Source organism: Zonotrichia leucophrys, chromosome 11 (assembly GCF_028769735.1).
Source record: "Zonotrichia leucophrys gambelii isolate GWCS_2022_RI chromosome 11, RI_Zleu_2.0, whole genome shotgun sequence".
NCBI lineage: Eukaryota > Metazoa > Chordata > Aves > Passeriformes > Passerellidae > Zonotrichia > Zonotrichia leucophrys.
Window position 1 is genome coordinate 407,777 of NC_088181.1, and position 16,172 is coordinate 423,948.

General features: G+C 53.7%; 1 protein-coding gene across 3 annotated transcripts in view; it reads right to left on the reverse strand.

The window, feature by feature from the left end:
* Window positions 1-16,172, reverse strand: part of ZFHX3 (zinc finger homeobox 3) — a 384,977-nt gene that overhangs the window by 60,615 nt on the left and 308,190 nt on the right. For all 3 annotated transcript variants that reach the window (XM_064723577.1, XM_064723579.1, XM_064723578.1), the window contains one exon: window positions 14,571-15,067. In XM_064723577.1, the coding sequence (XP_064579647.1) occupies window positions 14,571-15,067 (497 nt within the window). The remainder of the gene's footprint in view (window positions 1-14,570; window positions 15,068-16,172) is intronic.

A 16,172-nucleotide genomic window follows, 5' to 3' on the forward strand; every position in this document is an offset into this window, starting at 1 on the left:
GCTGTGTCCAGCTGCAGTACCCGACTCCAGCAGCACAGGCACCCCTTGCACACCTGGGTCACCGTACAGCAGCCCAGAGAGCGGGGAAGGAACAGCTCTGACTGCACCTGGGCACCCTCCTAACAGCATCCAACTCCCTCTTCTGCCGACACAGGAAATCCACCCTTGGGCAGCTACAACTTAACTGCAGAGAATCTTCCAGCTCCCCGAAATCTCCGCTGGGAGAACAAGCGCTGCTGCACATGGAGATGCACACAGAGCGTGGGTATCGATCCTGCTAATTATAGTGCTGAAGCCACAGCACCATGAGAGCACATTTCCTCTCTGCTGGCCTGTAAAGTGCTGCCCTCCACCCTGCACGGCCCTGCCCGGCTGTGGCTGCAGCACAGGGCCCAGCACAGCCCTGCAAGGGCACCTCTGGCCAACAGGAGCCAACAAACTCCACACAAAGTGACCTCTTCCCTCCTGGGACAGCCAGGGTGTCACCCAGAGCCAGCCTCACCCAGCAGCTCCTGTGGGCAGCACACACTTGGGAATGGCTGAACTCTCGCAACCGAACCAAAGCCTGCATTTGGGACATTCCGATCCTCAGGAAAGCATACCGTTTTGTCACTTCATACTTCCATGGATGCTGCCATCCCTGGAGGAACACGGAGGAAAAGCTGCACTTTTGCCAGAAAAGCACTGTATGGACAACAATAGGATGGACTGATCAAAAAAGAAAAGAATATTTGTGCCAGAAAGCAGCAACATCACCAAGGAAGAGACTCAGGGGTTCCAGCCCACTCCTATCTCAGCAGTGGGACAGGCAGGAGCTGAGGAATTCAGGGAGCCCTGTCTTTTCCAGGGTCAGGAAAACAAATGGGTAAAAAACAACTGAAGACAGTAACCATAAGCAGGCCTCACAATGCCACTGCCCAGACATTTATAACACATTTTGTACATCTACTTGAAAATAATCAGTTCAGTGTGAGTTGCTAAGCTGTGAACACTCAGGTGAACTAGAGCAGCCTGGGAATATGGAAAAACACTGGATAAAAAGTAAATTACGTAATCAAAAGTCTGGGGGGAACCTGGAAAGACAGCAGGATTGAAATCTGTTGTCCATATTGTGGTTGTGCAGCTGCTGAGAGATTGAAGAGGGCTTTCTGTAACACAGAGCCAGGCTGGGGCTCTCCCTGCCGGGGATGTTGGGTTTCCTGTGGCAGCCAGGGCAAGGATCCCTGTGTACACAGGAGGGCTCTCGAGGGGCCCTGATGCAGCACACTCCTTGGTCCTGTGCTGATAACACAGCTCACAAAATGCAGCTCGCTTTGCCACCCAAACCCCTCTCCACGTGTGGAGCCTGCTTTAAGGATTTGAATTAAAATGCTCTTTTCCCCCCCCATTAAGTCTTTTGGAGAGGAACCACTGGTCTCAGAAGGAAAAGCCTGAGGACTGTGCGACACCCCTGTGTCCCAAAGTGCAGGGGCAGCCAGGGACTGCTGTAATAATGCACCATGGAACCGTGTGGGACCCTGCACCAGCCATGAAACCCAGCCTGAGCTCACACTGTTTAATAAAACACTATGGACACAGATCAGCTCTCCTCGTCTGGGATTTACTGCTTCATCCATCTCCAGGGAAGCTGTGATGGGCTGAAGCTTTCCTGGTTTTCACACTGCTTCCTTCTAACTTCTTACAGCACTGTACCCCTCAACTCCCAGCAAATAACCAAAACCAGTAACAGCAACGCACAAGACAATTGCTCAATCATCTCCATAAATCACAGAGTATCAGCATCAAAGACATGGAGGACACGATCTCCCTGTGCAGAAGCCAACAGAGATCCTTGGAAAAACAAAAGACTCAGCCCATCCTTTGCCCACAGTCCACAACAAGGATTTTTCAAGATCAGGTGATAAGGGAGGAAGGAAAACTAAAGGATGCCATGATGGACTAATATGACAGAATGGGAGCAGAAAGAGGAAATATATAATACTCCCTTCTCCAGGGGCACAGGCTGCAGGGCTGGGCACCAGGCTGGGCAGCAGAGCACCCGCTGAGACACGTGTTGGCATCAGCCTACCCTGAACAAGATCTGAAGCTGATTTCAGACCACGCTGCCAAGGTAAGTTCTTTGAGTGTCTGTGAAACACAAACAGAACACAAGCACCACGGAAATGCCCATGAGAAAATAAATAATTCTTCATTCAGTGAAAGCTTTGGATTGTATTTAGACAAAGCCTGGGGCAATGTAATGAAAGAGGAAGATAAAAAGAAATGGAATAATTACTCACAGAATGAGGCAAGAATCCTGCTGGAAAAATATGTATGGAACTACTTATAATTAAGAACCAAAATAATGTCTGCACACAAAGGGCTGAATTAAGGCAACCTGCTACTTGCTATGTTCTACAAGGTTGTGAGGGCCCCATGACTCAATGGACACTAATGCGTCCTAAGAGCTGTGCACAGAAATTCATGCAATTGCTCCCTGCCCCACACCCCTGAGCAGGGCTCTGTAAGGAAAGCCACCAAGCTCTCGGGGAGGAGAAGCCCTCAAACAGCCTGCTCCAAATTCAGCTGGGAGATCCCCCCAGTCCTGGGGCATGGAACAGCCCCCAGCCCACCTGGGCTCCAGCAGTGACCCACCGCAACCCACAGCACACAGCTGCCCGCCTCACGACTGCACACTGCCACCGAGCAGCTCGCAGCCTGCCAACAGCTGCGTTTGCTGCTCTGTACCTCCTGTCTATAGACGAAATCCCATTCTACCCTAGTAGAATTCTGCAGAGGGATCTAAGAGAACAGAAGGGCTCTGAGCATTAGTTACAGCTATTCCCTCCAAGACAGACTACAGCAATGGAGAACACGGAGAGTGCAGAAGCACACTGAGGCAAACAGAGCAAACCCGACATGATAAATGTCTCTGCTCTTTGGTGCTCTCTTTGTTCCTTCCTTTGTGTATCTGCAGCCACTGGCATTTGCCTTCACAGGCACAGAAACCCCTGGGAAAAACGAGGCCCACTACCACTGGTTTTAGCTGTTGTGGCTCTGCAATCCCAGTGGGCAGTCTGCAGAGACACACACGGGCTAAATGACAAACACTCAGCATTAGGAGGGTGGACTCACCACTGCAATTCAAAAATAAAACAGAAGCAACAAAACGTTTTTTTGGGAGCAGCATCACTCACAGAAAGGTGTGAGGAGATAATAGCTTTCTAGACCCTGTTTATGAAATTGCAGGTGTAACTTTGGTTACTCCAGCTGCCCCAAAATTCTCATTTCTGTGACCACATGGGATTAACTTGTCTGCAAAAATACCTGCTCATGGTTACCATATGCTAGCAGGAGGTCAGTCTGCAGGTTTCATGTCTGGATAATCCCCCTGCACAGCCCAGAGTCAGACACTTTGACAGGCCCAGGTGGGCATGCACTGGAAAATCCAGGTAAGTCAGAGCCAAGGAGTGTGAAAATGATAAAAGCAAAGGTGCTGCTTTGTGGGACCACGAAAAACACTGACAGGCAGCCAGAGGTGTCTGTAACACAGACCCCATGACATGAAAACATCATCTGCAGGTCTCCAAAGCCTCTGAACGTCTCCCACCCATGGTCACAGCATGCTTGGAAACCTGCTCTGGGACAGCCAGTCCCTTGTCGGAGGGACTGCCAGCCCCTGGCCCCTTTCCAGCACTGCTGCCAGGGGTGAACAGCCAAAGCCAGGCACTGTCCTTGCTCTGTGCCCCTCCAGGAGCACTCCTGGGCTCAGCAGCAGGTGCCACAGCACGTGCACCCTGCACACACCCGAGAGCACAAACGTGGCCCCAACACGGCACACCTGCACCAACCCAAGTTACACAGCAGTCCCACAAATGTCGGGGGCGAAGGGAAGGGAATCAATTCTCAAACTCACACCCTCTGGCTTTGTGCTGGAGAGGAAGGAGGTGAGTCTCACCTGAGGGCAGAAGGGGTCACCCCAGGAGAGCTCCCTGCTCTTCTGCTGGCCCTGCCTACAGCCCCTCCATGTCAACCCCACAACGACTCCCTGGGCCGGTTTTCAGAGAACGTGACAGAAGGCTGACCCAAGTGCCCAGGACGTGCTGAATTCGGAGTTTCTGTGCAGCACACACTGGGGGCTGGATGGGGACAGGGATGTGACAGCAGGAACCAGACCAGGGGTCAGACACAGCTGGCTGGAGGAGCTGGCCAGCAATGGGCACAGGAGAAGCCCCACTCGACACGGGCAGCGCTCACCCCACACAGGGCAGGGGAGCACCACAGCATGCACAGAGGGACCCGGGGGATGCAGGGGGTGCCAGGCTGTGGGTCCCTCAGCCCCGTGAGCCCAGGGTGCTCCGGCAGCCGTGGATGTGTGAGCCGTGCCAGGCACCAGCGTGAGCGCTGCTCTCCTTCCCCACCAAAACCCCCGAGGCCTCCGCGTGCGCGCTAACCACAGCCCTTTGAGAGGCTCGTGTATTTACAAACTAAGGCATGCTGAAATCAAAGGGGATACCATATGACATAATTCACATTAAAATGTCAACAGGCTGACAATTTATAGAGTCAATCCACCGGAGGTGGGGAGAACTAAGACGCGGTAATTGTTTAATTCCCGCTTAAACCAACAGCAGCTTCACCTTCAAAGCAGCGCCGCGTGCACGGCCCCTGGCTGCTGCCAGCCCTGGTGCCAGCCTGGACCTCAGCCAGCACACAGGCAGCGGCCTCAGCCATCCACTGGCACCAGGGCTGGGCACGCGGGATGCCACTCCGAGGAGTGCAGCTCCAGCCACCCCACGGCAAGTATTCACCACCAGCACAAGGATAACCAGTTCCTCAGGAAGGCAGAGTCACACTGGTCAATGGTGTCCATTTCCACACCTGCTCCGGAAGGGGCACCGCTCAAGGAACCGACTCACCCAGTGCCTGGCTCTGCACGGCCCTGACAACACCTCAGCAGTGCAACAATGAAAGCACGGAGCGCCCCAGCCATAAATAAACCCCCTCGGGGCACAGGAGAACCTTTTACCCCAGGGAGATGGCAGCAGCTTTGCCCACATCAGACGTGTTGGGTGTTTTGTGATACTCAACATCAGCCCCTCAGCCCACTGACATCCCTGCCTGTGGACAGGCTGCTGGCAACACGTCTTGCAGCTTGCAATAAAGCATAAGGTAGGCAGGAGAGAGAAATGTGCACCACTGGGAGAAATTTTACCTGGATAAACCGCAGCCAATAAATTTTCTATAAATGCCAGCTAATGCTGTCCCTTGGAGAGCACTGGGCAGGGACTGCCGGGCTCCAGAGCCCTCGGCACAGCCTCGCTGTCTGTACATAAACAGTAACACCTCATTCTCTCTTCTACCTCATTAACTGAAACGCATTAAAACAAGTGTGCACTGGGAGCAGCAAATGAGACTGTTAAACCAAGCTGATATAATCCTCATCAGCTGTGGGAAATGAGCACACATCCATTACACTGAATCAAGCCGCCAACTGCGACTCATCGCGGGTGCCGAGACCCCGGGAAGATGCTCTTCCCCCGCAGCTGTACCAGGCAGCTCAACCACTGCCTGCAGCACTCTCTCACGGGGCATTTCGGAGTGCTGGGGCTGCATTTCCATTGCAGCAGCTCCCCCACAGCACACGGCTGGGGGCCCTGGTCCCGGGCTGCAGCCACGAGCCCACTGTGTGCAGAAGGAACCCGCTCAGCGAGATGCAGGGAACCGTCTGACTCCCCTGGCACCCAAGTAGAACAAAAGGCCGAGGCAGCACACACAGAACACAGGACGTTTCCCAAGCCCAGTTTTCCATGGGGACATGCCCAGGCAGCGTGACACAGCTGGCCACAGCAGGGCTGAGGGACACACGTTCACACGCTGCCCAAACGGACGCAGCCTGCAGAGCCACACCATGGGGGAAGCACCACAACATCCCTGCACCGACAGCACCGTGTGCCACGGCCGTGCCACTGCCCCGGCCGGCAGCCAGATGTGACGGGGCAGCCTCAGGGAGGCCGGCAGGAGCCGCCCCACACTGACTCCCAGCACACAGCACCAGCTCACACCAGGATATGGGGCTGCTCCCCTCTTCTGCAGGGACACCGCGCCACGCTCTGCCCCCACGAGCAAAGCCTCACTTCAAACGTTGAAGAAATGTTCATTTTGCCTCTCTCCTGAGGAGGCAGAGCAGGGAGCCCTCCCAGTGCTGCAGGACGCGGACAGACCACATTCACCTCAGACAGACAGACAGACAAGACAGCACTCTGTGCCCTCCACCGCCTGGGGTGTGAAGCGCTGACCTCACCAGAGCTCAGGTTTCCAAACTCTCCTCCTCATGCCAAGCAGAGCTGATGGGGCAGGACGGGGTCCCCTCTGCCCCAGCCCTGTACTCGCAGCAAGAATGTAAACAATCCCTTCGATCCTCACAGCTGCTGCGGCAGAGTTTTAACTCAGCAGAGCCAGTACACGGCATTTCCCCCACGTGCAGTCTGTGCACAGTGCAGGCTGCCTGGGACTCGCTGCTCCCTGGGGAACAGGGCACCCTGGGGTCTCCCTGGCAGCTCCCAGCAGCCTGCACAGGCATTTTGAACGGGGTCCATGAAGTCTGTTTAACCAGCATGATGTGTGCAACAGAATCACAAAGAAACAGGCATTTAAAGTGACATCTGTTGGATTAATTAGCTGTGTAATTAGCCTCCCCTCTGTGGAGACAGGCTTTGTTACTGCTGCCTGAAACTTCCCCAGGTGATTCTCTTTGTATCCGTCCTTCCCTGAGCACAGGGAGGAGCAGAGTGGGTGAGATGGGGCCGTACTGCCCAAACGAGGGGCACCAGGCAGAACAGAGCCCCAACTGCAGCATCTGTGTGCTGGAACCCAAAGGGGAATGTCCATCAGCCTGAGCACATTCTGCAGGTCTGCTCAGAGATGACAGGCAGGGATACAAGCCAGGCATTTGTATCCTCCTCAGCTAAATCAGAGCATCCCTGTCTGCTCAACCAGCTCCCCACCTCGCTGCGAGCCCAGAGCTGACACGGGGGCCACAGCAGCCACTGCACCCCAGCCATGGACAGCTCAGCAGAGCAGAAAAACCGCCAGGTGATCTCCAGGACTGAGAGGAAAGCCGGGACTGTGGGACAGCTGCACTGATGGCTCCATGGCCAGCTGCAGGGATCCCCCTGCTCCAAAGCACAACAGGAGGGATGCTGGGGGCAGCTGTGCTGGGCTCTGCCCTGCACCCAGCCCTGCAGCACCCAGCCCTGCAGCACCCTGGGCTCTGCCCTGCACCCAGCCCTGCAGCACCCAGCACCGTGGGCTCTGCCCTGCACCCTGCCCTGCAGCACCCAGCCCTGCAGCACCCAGCCGTGCAGCACCCAGTCCTGCAGCACCCTGGGCTCTGCCCTGCACCCAGCCCTGCAGCACCCAGCCCTGCAGCACCCTCTCTGCCGAAGCCGTGCCTCTCTGCCGAAGCCGCCTGCACCCCAGGATCCCCCAGCAGCTGAGCCTGCCTCACCAGAGCCGCCCAGCCGTACCCCAAGGCTCAGCTTCCAGAGAACCTGTTGCACAAGTGCAACTTTATTGCCTAATCTGACTTGCAGAACTTGGCTGCCCACGTCACAGTGCAGGAGCAGGATTTTTACGACTGGCAAGAAGGGGAAAAAGCCCATTATGGTATTAAGTTATGTACCATGCATACATTATTTATTGCAATTTAATGAATTCCCTATGAGATGGCAAACACAGAACCTCCCATGCTGCTTCCATAGCAATACGGGGACTTTGCTGCAACAGTTTCTTAAGGAACAGTTCAGTTAAAGCCAGAGAAGGACAACACAGCGTCCTGCACTCCACGCCAGGTCACACAGAACAGGTGGGGGAAAGCACCTTGTGGGCCCTTCCCTCAAACCAGCCCCTGCCAGAGATGGATGCTAATGAATGCCCATCCATAATTTAACGAGGTCGTCGCCAGCGAGCCTGCAGCTCAGAACGGGTGCTTGGCCAGGGCTGGTACCCAAGGCCCGAACACCTGACCCTGCCCAAGCAGAAGAGGAAGCAGAGCATTCTGAGGCCCTCGAGGTGTATCACCTGCGCTGAGGAATCCATGCAGAGCAGGCAGCTGGACGCAAGACAGACTGAAATGCCAGCTGAGCTCTGGGTTCCAGCCCAGGACAGGAGGCTGTGAGCTGCCAGCCTCTGGCATAACGAAGGGCACAGACACGGGTGGCACCAGCCAGGTGAACAGACACTGGGAGACACAGCAGGAACTGGGAATTGCCAAGCTCTTGGATAACAAAGGAGATGGGAGTCCAGGAACACAGCAAGGTGGATGGGCAGGAAGAGAGGGGCAGGAACTGAGACCTGGAGAGATGTGTGTGGGCAGACTGTGAGGATATAAAAGCCCAGGTGCTCTTTTGTTGGGTCTCTCCTCAGAGACACCAGCCCTGTTTCTCTGTTGCTACACCAGGAATAAATGGCTTTATGGAACGAGACATCTGAGGCTGTGCCACGGGAAACTTGGGCTGGAACTGGTGAGGAAATCTGGTGTGACTGGGTGAGGGGGTGTGGGAGCCACACAGGAGCCATCGGGTCACTGGAGCCACACTGGAGGGGCTGCGGCCCCAGCAGTGAAAGTCTCTGGCCTGGGGCATGGTCTGACTGGGGAGATTCCTGAGCAACCTCTGCAAGGAGAAACACGCGGCCAGAGGGAGCGTGGACCCAGGGATTAGAGCACGAGGAGTGTGGGATCCTCAGAGGAGCGTGGACCGGGAATGCAGGTAGCACGGGGAGCATGATCCCCAGAGATCCCCAGGAGCACAGAGGGAGCATTGGATCCAGGATCCCCAGGGATCCGCAGGAGCACAGCCCCTTGGCACAGCTCCGTGCCCTGCCTCCAGTGCCACCCGCCTGCTGCAGCCTCACACCAAGCTGCTCCCAGCTCCTCTCCTTGCTCCAGCACTCCAACCTGTGCTGGGTGTCTGCAGGGCGGGGAAAGACCCTGACAGACATGCTGTGAAGAGGATCCTGACAAACCATCCTGGGACAAACCACAGATCAGCTGGACAATGCCGCAACAAACCGGCCCATCGCTGTCCTGGACAAGCATCTCCCCATGGCGGAGCTGAAGCTGCAGCAGGACAGCAAGGGGATGCCTCCACTGCTGACAGTGGCTGAGCACCCAGAGGGCAGGGCCAGGCTCCTGATCTGGATCCTGGAGCATCCTCCATCCTCTGTCCCCGCTGTGCCCTCCCACAGCAGCACGGGAGGGACAGGGCCTCAGTGGCAGCTGGTGCCACCAGGCAGGGTCTGCCACAGCCACCCTGCGCCACAGCTGTGCCCAGAACCACTCTGTGCTCTCCCTGAGCATCACAACAGAACCATCACCTCACACAGCAAAATTCCTGCTTGGAAATTTAAATACTCATCCCCATGTTCCAAAGTTACCAGGATAAAAGAATGAATCAACACAGACAGAACTGGCGTCATGCACAGGAAAGGGCCAGATGCACACTGATGCTCCATCCAACATGATGACACCTTGTTTTGAGATGACACCTGAGGCTGAGAACACCTTTGTGTTCACCTCCCTGCCAATCCACAGCTCTGCATGAATAGGGAGAGCCAAGACCCACTCCTGCTGCTCTGCCCACAGCCTGCTACATAAGCCAGAAAAACTGAGCTTATATAGATTAGGATAAAGCTTGACAAGGTGTTTTTCTGTGGTTTTTTTTTTCTTGTGTTTGGTTTGTTTAGTTGGGTTTTGTAGCCCATTCCTACAAATATTTTAACTTCTAAGCCCATTTTGACCAAGGGTTTTTAGCTCCATGTTCTGGTGAGCTCCTGGTTCCTGCTGTTGACCAGAGCTCCTGCTCCAGTTCCCTCTCACTCCTTTGTTATTTACGTTGCTTTTACAGGGTGGTTTCTTTACCAAGCTGCTGGCTGCATATGGCTCAGCACTTACTGGAAAACTTGAAAGAAAAACCTAAGTGACAGAGGCCCATAAATAAAACATAGAGCAAGCAACGCTGTGTGCTCTCAGCAGTTCTGATTCCAATCCCTTGAAAAAGCAGTGCAGAGAAAGGAGAAGTTCTGTGATCCTGTACTAACAGACTCTGGTATTCAATACCTAAAGGAAGGCAAAGACATCTTTTAGTGCCAGGGAGAAATCTGTCACTCAGAGGAACATGCAGCCCCATGGAGGACGGGCCTCAAAGGGTTAAACTGATACCGAGAGCTTTTTGTATCAAATACCTGTCAATCCCAACAGGACCCAAGGTCTGGATCTAAGGGTCCTCCTCTATTACAGTTTCTATCAATTTGCTGACTCAATGCTTGGCAGTTTCTGGCCCACAGTATTGCCAGGAGCCTCTGCCCCTGCTGGGGGCTCCTGCAGGACCCCAGAGCAGCAGAGTCCTGCTCAGCCAGTGACTTTCCCTTCGTGAGACTTCTTCCTTCTCCTCCAGGTGAGACCACCCTTCAGGATTTATCCTCCATGCAGAGGCATCTTTCAATTTTGCTTTCAAACACATGGGAAGAATGCTATCCTCCTTGCCCTCCCTGTACCATGGGCCTTCTTCCCTTGCCCAGCCTCCACATGAAACGCTTTCCTGTTTGATCACATTGGGCTTTCTGTGGACTTTGGCCAGGCTCCCCCTGCTCTGTTTTCTCAGGGGTTGTTACGTTTAACACAAGCACCTGAGGTGCTTTTGGTAACTCCACACACATCACACCCTTCACTGTATCCAACAGCAGCTCACCCATTTTCACACAATTCTAACTTCAAAGTTAGCTACTATTACAGAAGGTACTCTTTGCCTTGTTCTGTTATGGAAGGACATTGAATTTGAATACATCATCATCATTCTGTAGCTACATCTCATACAATATTCCACGCATCCTCTGGGTTTAATACTTTTTGGGGATTTTCCAACAAGTTTCTTTGAGAATTCTGTGGCCAGCAAAGGAGACAGAAGCCCCTGTGGGAGAGGCGCGATGGGACAATGCTGCTCCACGGTGGAACTGAGGCCTTGTGCTGGGTGTACAGCTGCACGCCCTCCTTCCCTTCCCTTCCCTTCCCTTCCCACAGGTCAGCTCTGCCTCTGTCAGAGTCAGCACACATCCACAGTTTCATCACCACTACCACCACAGATATTAAAGAGTCATTTTCCTGCACACTCTGCATCTCCAGCTAACAAAGAGCCTCTATGCATGGCACCACGTAACCCAAACCCTCTGCTCCAGACTCCCTATTCCCTAAAAAAGTGAACTCAGCACTTGGAAACACTGAAAAGGAAGACACTGAATGAACTCATTGAAGGCACTTGCTGGCAGTCTGGCCAGCAGCGTGTTTCTTCAGTAGTTCTTTGTTTAAACTTCTTCCGAGCCGCACATTCTCAACTAGAGGTTGTCAGGAAGTTGTAGGAAATGTCCAAACCTGGCTCTCTCGCAAGCAGATTAATTCCTTCTGCAAACTCCACCTGTGCAGGAGATGCTGGGAGCTTGTGCCCAACCTGTTCCAGATGTGAGGAAGGCTCTGCTCTGCTCCAGGCCCAGCCTGGCTCTGCCCCGGGGAGCTGCCCTTGCCTCTGCTCACAGCCCCCGTGAGCCAGGCCACAGCACGGCCCGGGCGGGAGGCAGGGTGCCCAAAGCCATCCCCTGCCTCAGCCAGAGCACCCACCCCAAAATGTAACACCATGCACTGCCAATGGTGCCCTTGCCAGGACAGAAACCCCTCAGCCAGAGCACCCACCCCAAAATGCCATGCCAGGCACTGCCAATGGCGCTCTGGCCTTGCAGGGAGCTGCTCAGGACAGAAACCCCTCAGCCACCCAGGGTGCTCAGCAGACACAGCAAACGACAGGCACCACCTTCCCCCAGAAGTTCCAGATAAACAAGGATTTCCCCTTTAGTCACAGAATTTTAGGGGGACAGCAATGACTGGGAGTACACAACAACAAAGGGAAGGTTACCAGGCCCTTCCAGGTTTTTCTGGCACTCCCCTCCTTTGCCCTGCCAGGGAGGAGGCCTGGCAGAAGCTGTTGCAGTGTGCAGGATGAAGATGGCAGCAGAAGACCAGACCTTCTCCCCTGGCACTGGCAGTGCTGCAGAAGCCTGAAAGGTTCACCCGACTAGGGACTGACAGTGTCTCCAGATCACATTTTCTGGCAGCAAGCAACACTGACAGAAGTGGCACTTGGGCAATGCAAGCAGCCAATAACATGTGATTTAGGAAAAAAATGGCAAAAGCAGCAGAATAAGGAGGATTGTGTGTGATAAGCCCAGTGTGTGCTCTCACCCAGCAGCATCTGGAGAGGATTTTCTCCAGCAGGCAGGGAAGAACTCGATTACATCCAGTTAACTGTGCTCTAAACTGATTATGCATGTGCCAGGCTAATGGATTACATTAGCAAGAGGAAAAATAACATCCAATCAATCTCAATTTACTGCAGACCACACCAAGGCCTGAGAGAAGAGAAGCCATTCTGTGAACTCCCCCCAGTGCTGCTGCATCCCTTCAGTTATCAGCAGACATGGCATTACAGCTGCTCCAAGGCCCGAGAGCCCTCCTGTAGCTGTCTGATCCATGCCTCATGCACAGAGGCTTCTCCATCAAATCAATCCCTGATTCCAGCCTTGCTGAAGCAAGACGGGTGAATCCAGCCATCCACCAACCTCTGCTCCCAGCTTTATCCAGCCTCACCTGAAGGCCAACGCATGGAGCATTCCAAAGGAATCCGTGACTCTGAACCGTGCTATCCCTCAGCTGGTGTTTCACTGCTTTGTGTCAGAGGCAACACGGGGCTGCAGCAGCACTGAGACTGCCCAGGCCTCTCTCAGACCTCAAAGCTGACAGCTCCTCTGTGCCTGCCCAAGGAAAACATCCTAGCAATCTTCATTACAAGAACCTATGCCTGTTCCCCAATGCTGGTGGGATTTTGTTTCCATTTTTTCTTTTTTCCCCTTTTCCTTCCCCTCAGTGAGAGAATTCTAGCACCTCAAATGTTTTTCCCCACTGGAACCCACTGTAGATGAAGGGCCGGGATATAGAAAACTTTAACCTTTGCAATGTATGCTTAAAAGAACAACATTATGTGTAAAAAAAATCACAATACAGCTTTCAAACAACTCTCTTGTACCCCAAACTGACCTCCACAGAGGAGATTCAGCTCCCTCAGCTGGGTTCCTGCAGTCTCACGGGCACTGTGCTGCCCCCAGTTTCCAAGGTGTGTAACTCTCCCAGCCTCCTGCATGCCAGGGAGCAGAGGTGCATGCGCACACCTGATCATTTCCAGAGCCACACGCTGATGGGTGAGGCTGGATCCCAGCTCAGGATGGAACAATCGCTGTCACAGCCATCCTGGCCTCAGCAATGAGCTCAGAGAAACACAGCCCTGCTCTGAGCAGCTGCCCACCAGTGCCAGGTAGGCCCAACAACCACAGCTCAAGGTAAACCTTATATGATGCTCCTGGTTATAACCTTCCTCCCTGAATGGGCTGGAACTGTTAATGCCTAGGAAAAATCCAGGAGTTTTGAAAATGTGTCTACACTGTGAAGTGGGTGGGTACGATAGAGCTCAGTGTCAGCTCTTAAATTCCCATTACATAAAGAAAAGTTTTTAAAGAAGCAATTAAAAAGTGCAAGGTACACTCTGTGTGTATATAAAGAAACCTCAGCACATCTGGGGGAAAGCAGGAAGAAAAGGATGAGACAATACAAAAATCCTGTGAGGAATGAGCAGACAATGAGGGGAGAGCTCGTGTGAATGGAGGGGATGCGGCTGCTGAGATTTATGGCAATTCGTACCTGATTGTTCATACTAAAGCTATTATGGGATGATTAGAGAAAAAGGTGAAGCTTTAAGTCCAGTGAAAATCAATAGAAACGTCTGGAGCAATTCTGCTGCACGAGTGAAAGGACTATTTACTGTATCCGGAGCTCCTCTTGGGTTACAGCCCACAGGGCTGGCCAGCGAGGGAGGGGGCTGGGGACAGGCCGGTGAGACAGGAAGAGAAGATGGTAATAATGGGCACAAAGACAACACAGAACCAGGGGCTGGGAGGAACGGGCAGCAAGATGGGAGTGACAGCCCAAACAGCGCTGTGGATGGAACAGGCAATGCCTGCGAGGTGCAGGACCAGCTCACGGCTCCTCTCCAGCAGCACTTGGGTCACAGAGGCAGCACTGAGTGCACGGAGCACAGCAGCTCTGCAGCCACAGCCCTGCTGCCCGCCCGCGGCCAGCAGCAGCACACTGACCGCTCTGGGAGCCGTCCCGTGACACAAAGGGACAAACTCCAGGGGAAAGGGCCAACAAAACACAGGCAAACGTCACCCTGCACAACCTTTCTAACAGGGATTGCTCCATTTCTGTGCACCCTATCACCGTTGCAGTGCCACAAGACACACAAGCCCCCTCTAAAGCACCGTGAACATCCAGCGCCCTGAAGCCTGGACAACCACAGCCACCGACAGAACACAGGCTGACTGGGGGCCAATGGAGAGCTCTCAGCAGCTCATCTACAAAGGGTCACAATGCACTGCGGTTCAACTTAGATTTTCCTTGGAAAATGAAAAGATGAAGCAAAGCCAAGCCTTACCTTATAGAGCTTCAGGCTGGCCTCGTGCCTCGAGTTCACGGTGTGCAGGCGCAGCTTCTCCAGGCTGTTGGTGTAGTAGTCGCAGGCGTTGCATTTCAGATGGACTGGGTTCCCAATGGCCACACACTTGAGCCTCCACTCGTTGGCTTTGCCCCCCTCCTTGATGTGTGCCACCAGCTGGTACTTCTGCACGTGCTTGTCGGTCTTGCAGTGCAGCTGGAAGTTGGCCTTGAGCTGCGTGTTGTAGCGGCACAGCTTGCACTGGTACGAGTCCCCCATCACCGCCTTCCACTCGTCCTCGGGGAGGCTTCGCTCCACGTTCATGTGCAGGCCCAGCATGTCCAGGTTATCTGTGCTGAACTTGTTGCACACAGCGCACTGGAAGAGCTTCAGCGACGGGTCATTGGTCTGCGTGAAGCTCTCACCCAGGTTCATGAGCTCCTCAGACACCAGCTGTCCTCCACCCAACCGCATGTCCAGCGGGATCTCGCCACCCACTGCACCAGGAAAGAAGGGGAAGGAGAGGTCAGAAAGGCTCAATTCCAGAAGATAAACACAGAGCAGAACACGAGCTGCTCCCAAGTGCCACCTGTGTCCCCACAAGCACAGTGAGACCACACGCAGCCGTGTGTCTCCCTTCGCCCACTCCTCTGCTTGCTGGTCTGCGCCAGAGCTGAAGAACAAAGTTACTGCAGCCAGCACAGAAGGCTGGGAACGGACTACTGCCACCCTTGCTACCCTCTTGCTCAAGGATCATCCAGCCCTCAGCCCACCAAAGACGACAAGAAAAACCCTACAGACTTTGAGAGGATGAAGAATTCCACAGCACCACACTGAAATTTTCTGTGGCTACTTCAAGAACAGCATTCCGTTTTTTTCTTATTCGGCTTTTTGTTGCCTCCCTGGAGAAGCAAATCCTACCTCATGCAGTAGCTAAGCACAATCCTGCCACACAAAACAAAGGCCAGCAGTCACAAGCCCAGGGACGGCCACCTCACAGGGAGGTCACCGCGCTGCTGTCACAAGCTGGCAACAGTGCAGGACGTGGCATGGACAGACACAACCTGAGAAGTGCCACTCCTGCACTGTTACAGCTCATCTCTGGTCCAAGAGTTCAAAATGGTGAGGAATCTTCTAAACACAGTTTTGATATGGAAAAGACAACAACCAATAAAGGGGATATGAGAGCATGTCACGGAGAGCCAGGAGGACCCCACCTTTGCCAGGCTGACTCCTCAAAGCAGAGCTCAGCTCTGCTCACTCACAGCTACTGAGCACAACAGGCTCCTGCTCACACCAGAGCACCTGAGAGATGCAGAGAAACTCTGAACGAGCACAGAGACAAACCAGGACTCCTGTGCCACTTTGCTCTCCTTTTCCGCGTTTAAGACATTTATGCTCTTTCTACAGCTTTTTGGTATTTTACCTTGATTTGATGTCACAGCTCACCTTAACAATCCTATGAAAGGAACCAGGTCAACAATTCCTCAGTTAATCAAAACGATATTATTTTAACTTAACTTTTCATTTCCTATGTTGCAACTTATTTGCTGAGAAGCAAGCACTCTTTAAGACACTCTCTCCTGAACTCACCATGCAGGA